Genomic DNA, 14,779 nt, shown 5'->3' with positions numbered 1-14,779 from the left:
TCCTACCTAATTTGATGGTGCTGGGTTCAGAAATACCCTTAGAAATTTTCTATCATATCAAGTTTTTTACTAAACAGGATTTCATTTTTTACCAAATAATATCAATTTTTCCATTAGATGCAATACTGAAATAAGAAACTAACACAAACAAAATAATACGTTTTATAATTTAACAAAAATATTACACAATTCGTTTAATTACACAAATTAAGATAAATATTTCTTTCAAACTGGAGTTACAGCTACTCAAGATGTGAACTTTCTCTTTATTGCTTTACTCTTTTTTTTCAGTCATTTGACTTCGGCCACACTGGGGAACCGCCTTTAGTCGAACAAATCGATCCCAGGACTTTGTAAGCCTAGTACTTATTCTATCGGACTCTTTTGCCGAACCGCTAACTTACGGGAACGTAAACACATCAGCATCGGTTGTCAGCGATGATAGGAGACAAACACACACACAAACATTATATATATATATATATAATATATATATAATATATATATATATATATATATATAATATATTATATATATATAAAGGGAATTTACAAAAGTAAACAAAAGACAAACGCAGGTGGTGTAGAAACAAACAGATGTATTAGTATAGCGCTCAGGAATAGAAAAAGTCTTTTACGTTTCGAGCCTACGCTCTTCTACAGAAAGATACACAGAAAAAAAAACAAGGAGAGAAACAACATATACGATGGACGTCTTTTACTTTCCGTCTACCAAATCCACTCACAAGGCTATAGTAGAAGACACCTGCCCAAGGTGCCACGCAGTGGGACTGAACCCGGAATCATTTGGTTGGTAAGCAAGCTACTTACCACACAGCGTAAAGAAATTGCATCATGACAGTCTCTTTGCAGAGACCAGCTTTAGTCAGCTATCATATTTGTATTTCACCTTCTTTGATACCTAATCTCCATGATGTTGAAGTCTAGGTGGAATCATTCCTCTTGCTCATCACATATTACACTATGATTTTCAGGGAAGTAGTCCAGTTGTCTGTGCAGGAAATGCACTTTTACACTCATCTTACAAACCAGTGCTCAAAAATTGGTTAACAGGGTCTGCACAAGTTCTTCATAATTTGATGACTTCCAGTTTCCAGCAAATCAGACACAAATGCAGGAAAAAAAATACCATGGTTTTTTTTTTCTTTCAACATCAGACATGGTCTCCAAGAACTGCCCATGGACAGTTTTTTTGTGGACCATCAAATACACCAACCTTAATTGTCCCACAAGGCAAAACGGGAAACTTTCTGCCTAAGTATTTGAAACAGACACTGTCTTAATGTTTCAACAAATTTTAGAAACAATATGGATTGCCCAGGCTTTATCTTGATCGCTCAATTTTATGCCAAATTAAGTAAGGTAAGCTTTCATCACAAAATCTGATTTTGTTTCGCTGCCACAAATATAGCAGAAGACATCGGGACTGTTTTTGCATTTTCTTCTCCCACAACTGGCCATATTTCTGAAAGACAAAACGTTTTTCAAGTCAGTTGTCACCTGGGAAAAGTATTTTCAGAATTGCCAACAGTTATTAAGTGAGCAAATGCAGATTATTGATTGTGAAGTTCCATACCATGAAGTTCTTTCTATAGCTCTTTGACCATGCTTGACAAAAAGTGATCTTGACCCATGTGACCTGACAATTAAAACATTAAGGGCACATTCAAACTACAAATTTTTGTAAGAAATAGTTAAAGGTTCAACAAAACATGTCTTAGCTCGTTTGCAATGATATTCACACTAAATTAAGCACAGTGTGGGAATATCTGCAGACGAATTCCACAAATATGAGACAAGTATGACGTCAAGGACCACAGAAATGTGTTGTTTATTAACATCTAATTGTATATAAGATATTTCTGTCCATATAATGGCATTTAATACTGGTTGGATTGAAAATAGAGAAAGCTACTCAAGTTTGATGCCTTTTATTTACTGAAGATCCCTAAATCATGACTTTTGTTTTCAATTTTGTAGGTGAATGTACTTTAAATGATATTGAAAAACTGTTTTCAAAGTCATGTCAAGCTCCATACTTGGGAATGCATTTGATGATACCAAAATCTATCCTTAGGAATTGTGACAATACCAGAGATGTTGAAAAATGGATATCTGAGTTTGTGATAAATTTTGATACGATAGAGCAAAATGGATTTCATGTTTGAAATCAGCACCTCAAAATTTCTAGGTAACATGTCTCCAACACCAGACAACAGAAATCATGTTCCCCAGTGTAATGCTTTTTTTTAACCATTTGCAATATTTATTTCTTAACTTTTCTATATTTTTAAAAGTATTTTCACCCCTTTTTTGCACAACGTTTTTTATTCAAGTATTGTTTATACTTATTTGTCTACTACTATATAACCTCACTTGCAGATATTTATGGACCATTATTTTTCAAATTAGTAACCTAATCGGATTCAAATGTTTATTCGTTGAACCTGTATCTACATGCTACTATATATACTCACAATTTGCAAAATTTCATTATTCTGCTCTATCACAACAGTCGTACGAACGATTACGTAAAACTGAATAACAGTTTGTGAAGTTTTTACGACTTTAATAATGTATGTATTCTATACATGTATGCGTGTGAGTGTGTGTGTGTGTGTGTGTGTGTGTGTGGTGTGTGTGTGTGTGTGTGTGTGTGTACGAAATGATAAGAAGATATGAAAAATTCTTTAACACATCTTTAATGATTCATTACAGTTGTTTCTGTACCAACTTTATTTGCAACGCCAGTTTACATAAAAATTTACTTTATGTGAAAATTTACTTAATGTTTGCGGTTTTAGATATTAGGTCGAGTGCTTCTCTGGAAATACCCTTACTTTACACCCTACCTGACCTTGGACTTTTGCTCTATACTGAATATACATTTCGTATATTTGAACTCATCTGATTGAGCGCTGAAAGGGACTTTCCAAAAAGATCAAGAAAATTTACATTGACGCGTTTCTCTTAAAGATACCACTCCCAAGTAAATCTTATATAAATGTGTGTGCGTGCCTGCGTGCCTGCGTGAGTGCATGCGTGAGTGTATACGTATCTGAAAAATTTATGAAAGATAAGTTTTAGGAGAGAAAATTCTTGTTGATGTAAATGATATTTTCGTTTTGTATTCTTTATGGCTTGTTTACTTGCTTTGAAATATAAATTAAGTTTTAAGAAGTATAAATCCTTAAAAGTGGAGTTAGATCAGTGCAAATTCTTTATATGTCTATGCGTCCCATCTCGCGAGTGTGTGTGATTACTGTCCTTTTAACCATGCATTTTATTGAACAACTATTTCACAAATTTGTATCCCAGAGTTCTGTTGATCGCAAAAAATATCATTCCATCCATAATTATTGTTTGGATCTAAATCTGCACACTTCTGTGAGTTTTGATAGTTGTCAGGACCACCAGGCTGCCAGGAAGAAAATGTAAGAGCTTCTCCATTCTGCCATACATAGGCGTTCTTACTATCGTCTTTACATAATCCAAAATGGAACCATTCATCTCGCAACGTACCTGAAAAGAAATAGAAACCACAGAGATAATCATTCAGCTTGCAGAAACTTGTACGTTTCAGCACAATATTCTTTATCTCTTACCCCTTCATTATTATCATTATTATTATTATTATTATTATTAGTAGTAGTAGTAGTAGTAGTAGTAGTAGTAGTAGTAGTAGTAGTGGTAGTGGTGGTGGTGGTGGTGGTGGTGGTGATAATTTGACCCAGGTCCGTTCTTATTCCTGGTAGGATTTATTAGGGTAGCGGGTTATTACATGTAACCTGAGGTATCTATTAGCTTTCAATAGTTTTTCAAGGGCTTAGAACCCTCCTGATAATCTTTCCTGTCCCTATAAGAGGCAAACTTTCTGTAGAAACTCTATTCCAATCTCCTTCAACCATTTGTCAATATCTTACCTTACAGTTCCCAATGCACCAATTATCATAGGCGCAACCATTACTCTTTTCATACTCCAAATTCTTGCAAATTCAATATCATCATCATCATCATCATCATCATCACCATCACCATCATCATTATCATCATTATGATTATTATTATTATTATCATTATTATTTTTTTTTCTTCCTTTCTTTTTCTTCTTTCAAATTTGCTTCCATTTCTTGCCGAGTGTCTTCCCGACTCCTAGGGCAAAGAAACTCATAGTAAACATTGGTAGGCCATTAAACTAAACTCACTAGTTCGTTCATTTTTTTTTTAAGTTAAATTAAAATACATGGGTAGTAATAGTTCTCACATCGACAATGCTCTTCTCAATACGTGTGATGTACCAGTTAAGACAATCTTTTGCATTATTATTATTATTATTATTATTATTATTATTATTATTATTATTATTATTATTATTATTATTCATTGCTTTTTCAATGTATTTCAAGCACAGCACTGTCCTACCCATTGTCAACCAGTCTTGTGTTACTTGGTCGACATTTAACAAGATGTTGAGTTGTGCAGCTATTCATGCATGACATTCACGAAGTATTTTGATCCAGTAGCCTTGAACTCCATCTGGTCCCGGGGCCTTCCATTTTTTTTTTTTTTCTTTTGCTGATTTCCTTCACTTCCCTAACTGAAATGATTAGTTCTGCTTGTTTTGGACAGACTACTGTTTGTTTCAGTTCTTGCAACCATTCAGCATTTTTCTTGCGCTCCTTGTCTTTGCTCCAGATGTCACTCCAAAACCTTTAACTTTCAATGTTATCTGATATTAACTTTTCATCTGTACCCTCTCCATTTATTTCTTTGTAGAATCTCTTCTGATCTAATCTGAATAACCTATTCTGCTGGTATCCCTTCATTCTTTTGTTGTATCTTACCATCTTTGCTTTCTTTGCAATGAGGCTCTATTTCAGTTCCTCCATTGCCACTTTTAGGCCCTTTCTTTCAAAATCATACTTCCTGTTCAGTGCCTTTTATTTTTGTTCGCTTTTAAGCTCCCCCGTCTCTTTGTGGTCTAACACTGAAATGTCCTTTGAGAACATATCTAACCCCGCCTGTATTCTTTTTCCCACCATGGATCTTTTCTTTTGTCACTCTCATTATATTTCTTTTCTTGACATCAACACCTACATTTTCTGCTACAACAATACTTGCTGCCTTGATCAAATTATTTGCTTCTGTGATGTTTTTTGTTGACTATAATAATAATAACAATTATTATTATTATTATTATTATCATTATTATTCAGTAGTTTTATTTTTATAGCGTGCTTTCACTTCACTACCGAGCACAGCTCTGTGTGCCTTGGGTATGTGCTGTGATTTGTTGTGATGCTCTGATGGTTATTGTATGGAAAGTGTTCTGCGTAGGATGTGTGCAGTGCCTAGTAGTGCAATTTTCTGTATGTTATATGTGTTTGTAAGTCCTGGTGTTTTTGTTATGTATTTGTCTGAATATTTTTTTATCATGCCTAATGCACCTACTATGATAGGAATTGTTTCTGTTTTCAGATTCCACATTCTAGTTACCTCTATTTCCAGGTCTTTGTATTTTGAGAGTTTCTCCATTTCTTTTAGAGACACGTTGTCATCAGCCGGTATTGATACATCAATTAGAAAGCATTTTTTTCCTTCATGATCTCTGACAACTATATCTGGTCTGTTGGCCTTAATTTCTGTATCTGTGTGTATCGGCATATCCCAGAGTATGGTTGCTTTCTCGTTTTCTGTGACCTTTTCTGGTGTGTGCCTATACAATCTTTTTTCTGTTGTTATTCCATAATGTTGGCATAGCTTCCAATGTATGTAGGTTCCAACTCTGTCATGTCTGTGAATATATTCCTTCTTAGCCAAGACTGGGCAGCTAGAGATAATATGATTTATTGTTTCTTGTCCATCTCCACATATTCTGCAGTTACTTGTAATATTTCTTTTCATTACATGTTTTTGGTAATTTCTGGTGGGGAGGCTTGGTCTTGTGCTGCAATTAAAAATCCCTCTGTTTCTGCTTTGAGTCCTGAGCTTCTCAACCATTGCTGGGATTTTCTTTGTCTATTTCTTTTGCGTTTAGTTTAGTGCAGTATTTACCATGAAGGGGCTTTCTTGCCATCGTTTTATCATGGTTCGTTGCTGTTCTATTTTTAGTTTGGATTTCATTTGTTTTATAGCTTTTGTTGTTTCTTCATCTTCTTCTTCTTCTTCTTCATGTTTATTAGGTGGTATGATTTCTTGTTTGTATTTGTCAGCTTCCTTAAATACTGAGAACAGTTTTTGTTTTGCTCGTGTTTTGCCGCTATCTGGATCAGTTTTCCTTCCTTCTGAAGTAGATATTTTTGCAGCCTATGGTGGTTATTTTATAGTAGTTTTCCAGCTGTATAAGGCCTCTACCACCTTCTATACGTTGTATATATAGTCTTTCTATGTCAGATTTTGGGTGATGCATCCTAGATCCTGTCATTATTTTTCTTGTTTCCTATCTATTTTGGTCAGTTCATTCATGTCCAGTAAGGATATTGTAGCTGTAATTATTACTGGGACAGCTAAAGTGTTGATACCTATTATCTTGTTTTTAGCATTGAGCTCTGTGTTTAGTATTGATCTAACTCGTCTATAATATTCTTTTTTTATTTTCTTTCATTTGTGGTGTTGTGGTCTTATCTAGTTCATGGATTCCTAAGTATTTGTAAGTTTGGCTTTGGTCTAGTTCTTTTATTTCATTGGTTTTATCTAGTGTGATGTTGTGGTACTCTTAACTAGTTTTCCTCTTTTCAGGGTTACTTTGGCGCATTTTCTAATCCAAATTTCATATCTATTTCTTTGGTAAATCCATGAACTGTCTTTAATAGTGTTTCCAGCTGTTTGTCATTTGCAGCGTATAGTTTTAGGTCATCCATATATAAAAGGTGGCTGATCGTTTGCCGTAACATTTATATCGGCATCCAGTTCTATTTAGCATATCAGATAGAGGTGACAGAGCCAAGCAGAAAAGGAGTGGAGAGAGTGTGTCTCCCTGGAATATTCCTCTTCTAATGGGGATGTCTTTGGTTTTCATGAGTCCTCTTTGTTGGAGGTGTAGGACTGTTTGGCCATTTATTCATAGAGTGCTCTATGAATTTTATGATTGTTGTGCTACTTTGTAATGGCTAGTGTTTCAAGGATCCATGTGTGGGGGGGATGATCTATCAACGCCTTTTTGTAGTCAATCCAGGCCATACTGAGGCCTTTCTTCTTTCTGTGGCTGTCTTCAGTTATGGCTTTATTAATCATTAGTTGATCTTTACAGCCATATGAGCCTTTGCGGCATCCTTTCTGCTCTTCTGGGAACAGTTTGTTTTCGTCCAGGTGCTTGTTCAGCCTTTGTGATATCACTGCAGTAAATGCCTTGAACATAGTAGGGAGGCAGGTTATTGGTCTGTAGTTTCTGGTTTTTCTGTTTCATTTGATTGGGAATTAAGATGGTTTTCCCCTTCGTGAGCCATTCAGGCATTTTCTCTGGCTCTGCTAGTACGTTGTTAAAGTTTTCAGCCAGCTTTTTGTGCATTCCTGTTAGATATTTCAACCAGAAGTTGGGGATCTTGTCATGCCCAGGTGCCTTCCAGTTGCTTAGTCTTTGCAGTGCCTGGGTGACCTCTTCGGTTGTTATGGGGGTCCAAAGTTGTTCAGATGTCGAGTTTGTTATTTTGATACTCCTTTTTTTTGGTGGTTCGTTCGCCGACCATATTTCTCTCCAGAATTCTTCCAATTCTTCTGCCGTTGGTGCTGCAGTAACTTCTATTTTATTTTTGCCCAGTTTTTGGGGTTGGAGTTGAACTTTTTGTTTTGTTCAAAGAAGCGTTGGCGTTTCTCGTACCGGCGGATCCTTTGTGCTTTGGCAAGGATATCTTGCTTCAGCTTTTCTTTTATTTCAGGCAAATCTTTCTCTGTGATGTTATATTTGCGGAGTATTTTTGTTCTCTTTTTGTTGCTCAGTAGCGTTGATTGTTTGCTGATTTCATTAAGAATCGACAGGTCTTTTCTAATTTTTTTTAATTTTGTTTTGGATGTTATTTATCCACAGGGTTTGTTTGGGTGGTGGTACTCCTGTTTGAGCGGGTTTGGGTGAGTATCCAGCTTCTTTTGTGGCTGCAGTGGCTGCAGTGGCTGCAGTGGCTGCTGCGTATATTAGGTCATTCAGCTCAGTGATATCACTTTTTTTTTATTCAGTGGCTATCAGTTCAGTGACGGCTAGGTTTATGCTGTTTATAATAGGTGTTGTTATTTCGTTTATTTTGATTCTTGGGAGGTATGGTCGGTGGTCCATTTTGAGCTCTTAATATTATTATTATTATCATTATTATTATTATCATTATTATTATTATTATTATTATTATTATTATTATTATTATTATTATTATTATTATTATTATTATTATCATTATTATTATTATCATTATTATTATTATTATTATTCAGTAGTTTTATTTTTATAGCGTGCTTTCACTTCACTACCGAGCGCAGCTCTGTGTGCCTGTGATGCTCTGATGGTTACTGTATGGAAAATGTTCTGCGTAGGATGTGTGCAGTGCCTAGTAATGCAATTTTCTGTATGTTATATGTGTTTGTAAGTTCTGGTGTTTTTGTTATGTATTTGTCTGAATATTTTTTTATCATGCCTAATGCACCTACTATGATAGGAATTGTTTCTGTTTTTAGATTCCACATTCTGGTTACCTCTATTTCCAGGTCTTTGTATTTTGAGAGTTTCTTATTATTATTATTATTATTATTATTATTATTAGCATTATCATCATCATCATCATTATCATTATTATTATTATTATTATTATTATTATTATTATTATTATTATTATTATCATCATCATCATCATCATCATCATTATTATTATTACTATTATTATTATATAAAAAAAAATTCAGAGCTTATTTTGCTGGGTATGATGGAAAGTGTCAGCTGTACACAGCCAGTAGACAAAGGTGACACTTGTTTGTTGGTCATGCTTCAAGAACCCTGCCTAGAATTCTCGCAGCTCCAAGCATTGCTGATTTTTATAGGTGTTCTACCTTCACACTTGCACCGATCTTTTTCAGTCATGTTAGTAGCTAAGTGCTAATACTTCAAAGTGCACCAATTACTATTGGTATCACGTCTACTCTCTTCACTGACCACAACCTTTGTATTTCCCACTTCAAATCGTCATAGTTTTTTATTTTTTCTTCTGCTATGTCGATTATCATACATGTTCTTTCTTTTTTATTCACCACGACAATGTCCGGTTTCCGATATCTAGTCAGGTGATCGTACTGGATAATTACATCCCACAAGATTTTGCAATTCTCATTTTCGGTGATTCCTTCTGGAGTTTTCTCATACCACATCTTTGCTCTTTGTAGGCCGTGATTTTCACAGAGTTCCAAATGGATCATTCTTTCTACATTGTCATGCTTTCTTTTGTATTCGCGTTGTGCCAAATTCGGGCATTCGCTAACGATGTACCTTATATTTTGCATGTGTGGCTATCGGTAGTGTTGTCTATTCTGCACTTCATATAATTGGTCCTTAATTCTTGTTCCTGATCTGTGCATATGAGTGCTTCTGTCTCTATCTTCATGTCACTCCTCCTCATACATAGCCACCGGTCCTCTGCATCTGTCTTGGCATTCACATCTCTTGCAAACTGACTGTACATTTTCTGAAGAACAATATGAGGAGGGGAGGGAGAGATAGGTGAGAGGGAGAGATAGGAGAAAGGGAGAGAGGAAGAGCGAGGGGAGAGGGAGAGAGGGAGAGAGGAGAGAGAGGGAGAGAGAGGGGAGAAGGAGAGAAAGGGGAGGGGGAGAGAGGGGAGAGCGGAGAGAGGGGGGAGGAGAGAGAGGGAGAGAAAGGGGGAGGGTGGAGAGGGATGGAAGAAGGAGAGAGAGGGGAGAGGGAGAGAGAGTGTAAATAGTAAAATATCACTCACTTGACGATAATATTGTTTTTAGATAGTTCATTACTTCTAAATTTATAATGTGAATAAGTTGTCCTCGATCCTTATTGCAATTGTCTGCAGCTTCATTCCACGAACTTTTCGTTGAACCTATTTGATAACACAATCTCAGTTCTGGTCGGTAAGTGTAGCCGTCTGACGTCGGACATTCAGCTATATATAGGTGGGCAAGAGAAATATGTTTCTTCTGTTAGATCATGCGGTAAAGTAATAGCTTATTCTAATTTCACGTCGCTTTTAACTTTTAACTACGTTGGAGGCGTACAGGAAAAAAAAGATAAAGTGGGGGTGAGGTAATAAAGAGAGCCATTGAGAGAAGATCACAAGAAAGAGAGAGAGAGAGAAAGAAACAGAAAGGGAGTGAAATAAAATAAGAGAGCTAAAATAACGGCAGGGCTTTTGAACGGGTGAACTGGACATATGTACACACACACGCACACACACATACAGACACTCATACATACATACATACATACATACATACATACATACATACATACATACATACATACATACATACATACATTTCTTTGTGGATGACCTCAAAATTTATGCTAAAAATGTTAATACCAAATAAGCAACTGGAATTAATAAAAACATTTTCAGGTGACAAAGGAATAGAATTTGGCCAGAAGAAATGTTCTTATTTAATTGTTGAACGGGGAAAATCAGTCCCCCCTCCCCGGCCCCAAAACCTGTGCATCAATAGACACACTATATGTCCTGTCCCACACAAAGTATGCTACAAGTACCATGGCATTGAAGAATGTTATATCATAGCAAGTTACTGTGAATAAAGATAGAATGACCCGAGAATATTACATCAGACTAAGAAAATATATGGCGGTCTGAACCCACCGCCTGCCTACAACATGACAATATCCCACAATGCATTTGCAGTACCAGTGCTGATTCCAACATTTGGGAGACTTGGCTGGTCTGTAAATGAAATCTACTCCATAGACATTAAAACCGACAAGATTCTAACGTCAACTGGAAAACTATACAAAATAATGATATCGACAGGCTCTACCTAAGAAGAGATAAAACTGGTAGGGACTTGAGATCAGTGTAAACAGCCTTTGAATGTCGCAGACACGTAAACTATTCTGAAACAAACATATGGGGAGAGAAATGTGAGAAACACTGTTAGGGATATTACTGGCACTGCTGCAATCATTGGAGCACTGAGAATAATTATAAATTAGAGAATAAAAGAAACGGAAAGAAATGTGTAACCGTTCCTCAAATCAATAATTATAAAATGCTCACTTATACACCGACCCTTCACAGCACCGATTGCAGATGGCATCAGCCATTGTTTTATAAGGTATACTGTCAATATGAAATTAGAGAATAGGGCGTGAGGGCGCGTGGCTTAGTGGTTAGGGCATTCGGCTCATGATCGTAAGGTTGGGAATTCGATTCCCGGCGACGCGTTGTGTCCTTGAACAAGACACTTTATTTCACGCTGCTCCACTCTACTCAGCTGGTAAAAATGAGTAGTACCTGTATTTCAAAAGGGCCAGTCTTGTCACACTCTGTGTCACGCTGAATCTCCTTGCAAACTACGTTAAGGGTACACGTGTCTGGGAAGTGCTCAGCCACTTGCACGTTAATTTCACGGGCAAGCCGTTCCGTTGATCATATCAGCTGGGACCCTCATCGTCGTAACCGACGGAGTGCTCCTTTAGATAATAGGGCAGTGAGCTTGAAGAATCGTTAGCACGCCGGGAAAAATGTTTATTGGTATTTCGTTCTTTACGTTCTAAGTTCAAAATCCATCGAAGACGACTTTGTCTTTTATCCTTTCAGGGTCGATAAAGTAAGTACCAGTTGAGCACTGGTGGTTGATGTAATCGACTTACTGCCTCCCATACATTGTTGGCCTAGTGCCAAAATTTGAAATTAATATCAAATTAGATATTAACGTAGAACACTATTCTATAAGTGCCAGGAATAGCTGCATGTATGCGTGCAAGTATAGCAGCAAAACGTCATAATCAACAGTTCTCAAGTTTATTTTCTTTTGGAACCTTTGTACGACATTACCAAACAGCGAATGCGTCATACCTATGTTTAACGGACAACCCTTGTTGCCACTCTACAATTAATAAGATATTAAATGAAGCAAGAAATATTTAAAGAAGGAATTTGGTCATGTAACAATTATGCAGTAATAAGCTATTTCGAAAATTGGGAAAAGCATCTTTTATAAGTTACACTATTATTAAATTTCGTTTACAGACACTTTATTTCGTAAAACACTAGAATTTTTTCCATTGGTCATAATCTGAGATCCTGATTTAATCCACTGAACAATGAAAATGGTCATCTGCATCCAATGATTTTTGTGATATTTGATGGTCCTTTTAATATTTTGACATATATTACTGATGGCCCAATTTATCTAAACCAGTGTTCTTATAAATTAACAGAAGCTAATATCTACTAGAAGGCGGCGAGCTAGCAGAAACGTTAGCACGCCGGGCAAAATGCTAAGCGGTATTTCGTCTGCCGTTACGTTCTGAGTTCAAATTCTGCCGAGGTCGTCTTAGCCTTTCAACCTTTCGGGGTCGATAAATTAAGTACCAGTTACGCACTGGGGTCGATATAATCGACTTAATCCCTTTGTTTGTCCTTGCTTGTCCCTTCTGTGTTTAGCCCCTTACGGGTAGTAAAGAAATAGGTATTTCGTCTGCCGTTACGTTCTGATTTCAAATTCCGCTGAGATCGACTTTGCCTTCCATCTTTTCGGGGTCGATAAATTAAGTACCAGTTACGCACTGGGGTCGATGTAATTGACTTAATCCGTTTGTCTGTCTTGTTTGTCTCCTCTATGTTTAGCCCCTTGTGGGCAATAAAAAATAAGAAGCTAATATCTACTTAGGACACTTTATGAAACTACTGTAACAAACATTTTCTTTATATTCCACTAAATTACTTTACAATTATACCTTACACATACAAAGCTCATACCTACATGATATACACAAAGATATAAGCGCACACACATACACACGCACAGAGACAAACGCATACACACGCACGCGCACATGCACCATACGAGCCAAAACGAGTAATCTAAATAGTTGCAGAGTGTTAACAGTCAGCAACTAGCGTTAATTGCCTTCAAATAAACATCCAATCGTCTAAGAAAGACAAGGTAGAATAAGGTATATCTGGATACATTGCATTTTAAAGAAAGAAGGAATGATTGCAGTTAGAACAGTTTTAAGAATGATTGTATTCTACAACATATAAGTAAGTTGCACCACTGCTAGTAATAGTAATCAAATGCCTATCAGAACTCAGATATCGCCTGAAATAAGGAAAGAATAGATCAGATAACGGGAGCCAATGTGCAATCAAAAATACAACAAAGTCACAGCTGGAAGGTATTCAGTCGTAAATTTGTTAGGTCATAGATCAGCAAGAGCTAAAACAAAATAAAATAAATTGAACACGCACGAAACGTACGCTAAAAAGAAAATTTAGAAACTACTCACGGGCTTGTAGCATGGTGTAAATACTGTTTGCAGGAATGTCGATGAATGACGAGGCATTAGGTAATAGCTTGATTTTACGTAGGATACATAGTTCGTCGGAAACGCTGTAAATAATCATACCACATTTGGAATACGTCATACAGTGAGAAAAGCATTCAATTTCTGATCGGATGTTTGACATCTGAATTAGTTTGTCATCTTCTGGAATGGCAGTTTGAGGGGGTGGAACACGAGTCCCATAATATTCTCTGAGAGCTACATTACTGCCCAAGCATATCTGGAATAACAGTATTGGAAAAGTAATTACGTGAAGATTCGCTTTTCGAATGACGTGCCAAACTGAAAAGCAATCCATATTTCTCTATTACTTTGTGATAAATAGCAGTTCAAACATTCACGAGCGAGGAAATTACCTCTTTGCATACATAAACGTTTTCTTGTTAGCTTATTTTGAATTTGTTTCTACCGTTTATTCTTGTAATTTTTTTCTTTTCTATCAAAGAGAAAATTTTTCCGACCATGTATCAAATAACATAGCACTCTGACAAGGTTTTCTTCTCAATGATGTACAACAGTTTAAATAGCAGATATTTATATGAACATACATATGTGTGTGTGTATGTGCGTGTGTGTGTTTATGTCAGTAAATGCACACGCGCAGGGACGGACACTAACACACAACAAGTTTCTACCTGCAGCGCTAAGGATAGGTCCAATCAGTTCATTGTTCTTTCGTTCTCTCAACACAAATGCACCTAAAAAACATACTATTCATAATTCATACTCATATGCATGCACGTAAATTATATATGTGTGTGTATCTATAAATATATATATATATATATATATATAAATGCATTCATATATGCATATACATACACACTAACTCACGCATACTGGTGGGTGTACATACATATATAATCTCCTGAGGATAAAAAAGCAAGAAATGATTATTGTATGTACATGCAATATTTATTACACTTGAGTATTCACTGATGCGTTTAGGGGTTATTACGGTATTGTTTTTGCATATTTTATGGTTAGTTAAGTTTTAATGTCTCTTTCTCAGTCGTCTCCCTCTCTACTTATAGACAGTAACGTACCCAAACCTAGCTGTTTAAACTGAAATGTATCCAGACCTTTCCTATTTCATCTTCTTTTTCTTAGTGCATGCGTATTAATTGTGGTTGTGTGTGCATACAGTAATGAAAACGAAAGGTTTCGCTGGCAAATGATGTTCCTTTACTTTTTACCATATAGTTGGGAGCTTATAGCTTCAAACCCACCATTTTCCAAT

The 14,779-nt window shown here is 36.2% G+C and overlaps 1 protein-coding gene across 1 annotated transcript; it reads right to left on the bottom strand.

Moving 5' to 3' along the window:
* Positions 1 to 692: 692 nt before the first annotated feature.
* Positions 693 to 14,031, bottom strand: LOC115227596 (C-type lectin lectoxin-Lio3-like). Its single transcript, XM_029798402.2, has 3 exons — positions 13,483 to 14,031; positions 9,947 to 10,126; positions 693 to 3,542 (listed from the first exon to the last, which is right to left on the bottom strand). Exons 1-3 carry the CDS (start codon positions 13,835 to 13,837, stop codon positions 3,304 to 3,306), a joined length of 774 nt encoding a protein of 257 aa, XP_029654262.2. The 5' UTR covers positions 13,838 to 14,031; the 3' UTR covers positions 693 to 3,303.
* Between the last annotated feature and the right edge of the window lie 748 nt (positions 14,032 to 14,779).

Source organism: Octopus sinensis, linkage group LG1, assembly GCF_006345805.1.
Source record: "Octopus sinensis linkage group LG1, ASM634580v1, whole genome shotgun sequence".
Taxonomy (NCBI): Eukaryota; Metazoa; Mollusca; class Cephalopoda; order Octopoda; family Octopodidae; genus Octopus; species Octopus sinensis.
The sequence above is the reverse complement of the archived record's forward strand: the minus strand, read 5'-3'. Positions and strand labels throughout refer to the sequence as shown.

Excerpts from the sequence above, each read along its gene's own strand:
- LOC115227596 (XM_029798402.2), bottom strand. The coding sequence starts at position 13,837 with ATGGATTGCTTTTCAGTTTGGCACGTCATTCGAAAAGCGAATCTTCAC. Across the intron at positions 10,127-13,482 it reads TTACACCATGCTACAAGCCC|CTGAATGTCCGACGTCAGAC; the intron begins GTGAGTAGTTTC and ends ACCTATATATAG. Across the intron at positions 3,543-9,946 it reads AAAAACAATATTATCGTCAA|GTACGTTGCGAGATGAATGG; the intron begins GTGAGTGATATT and ends ATTTCTTTTCAG.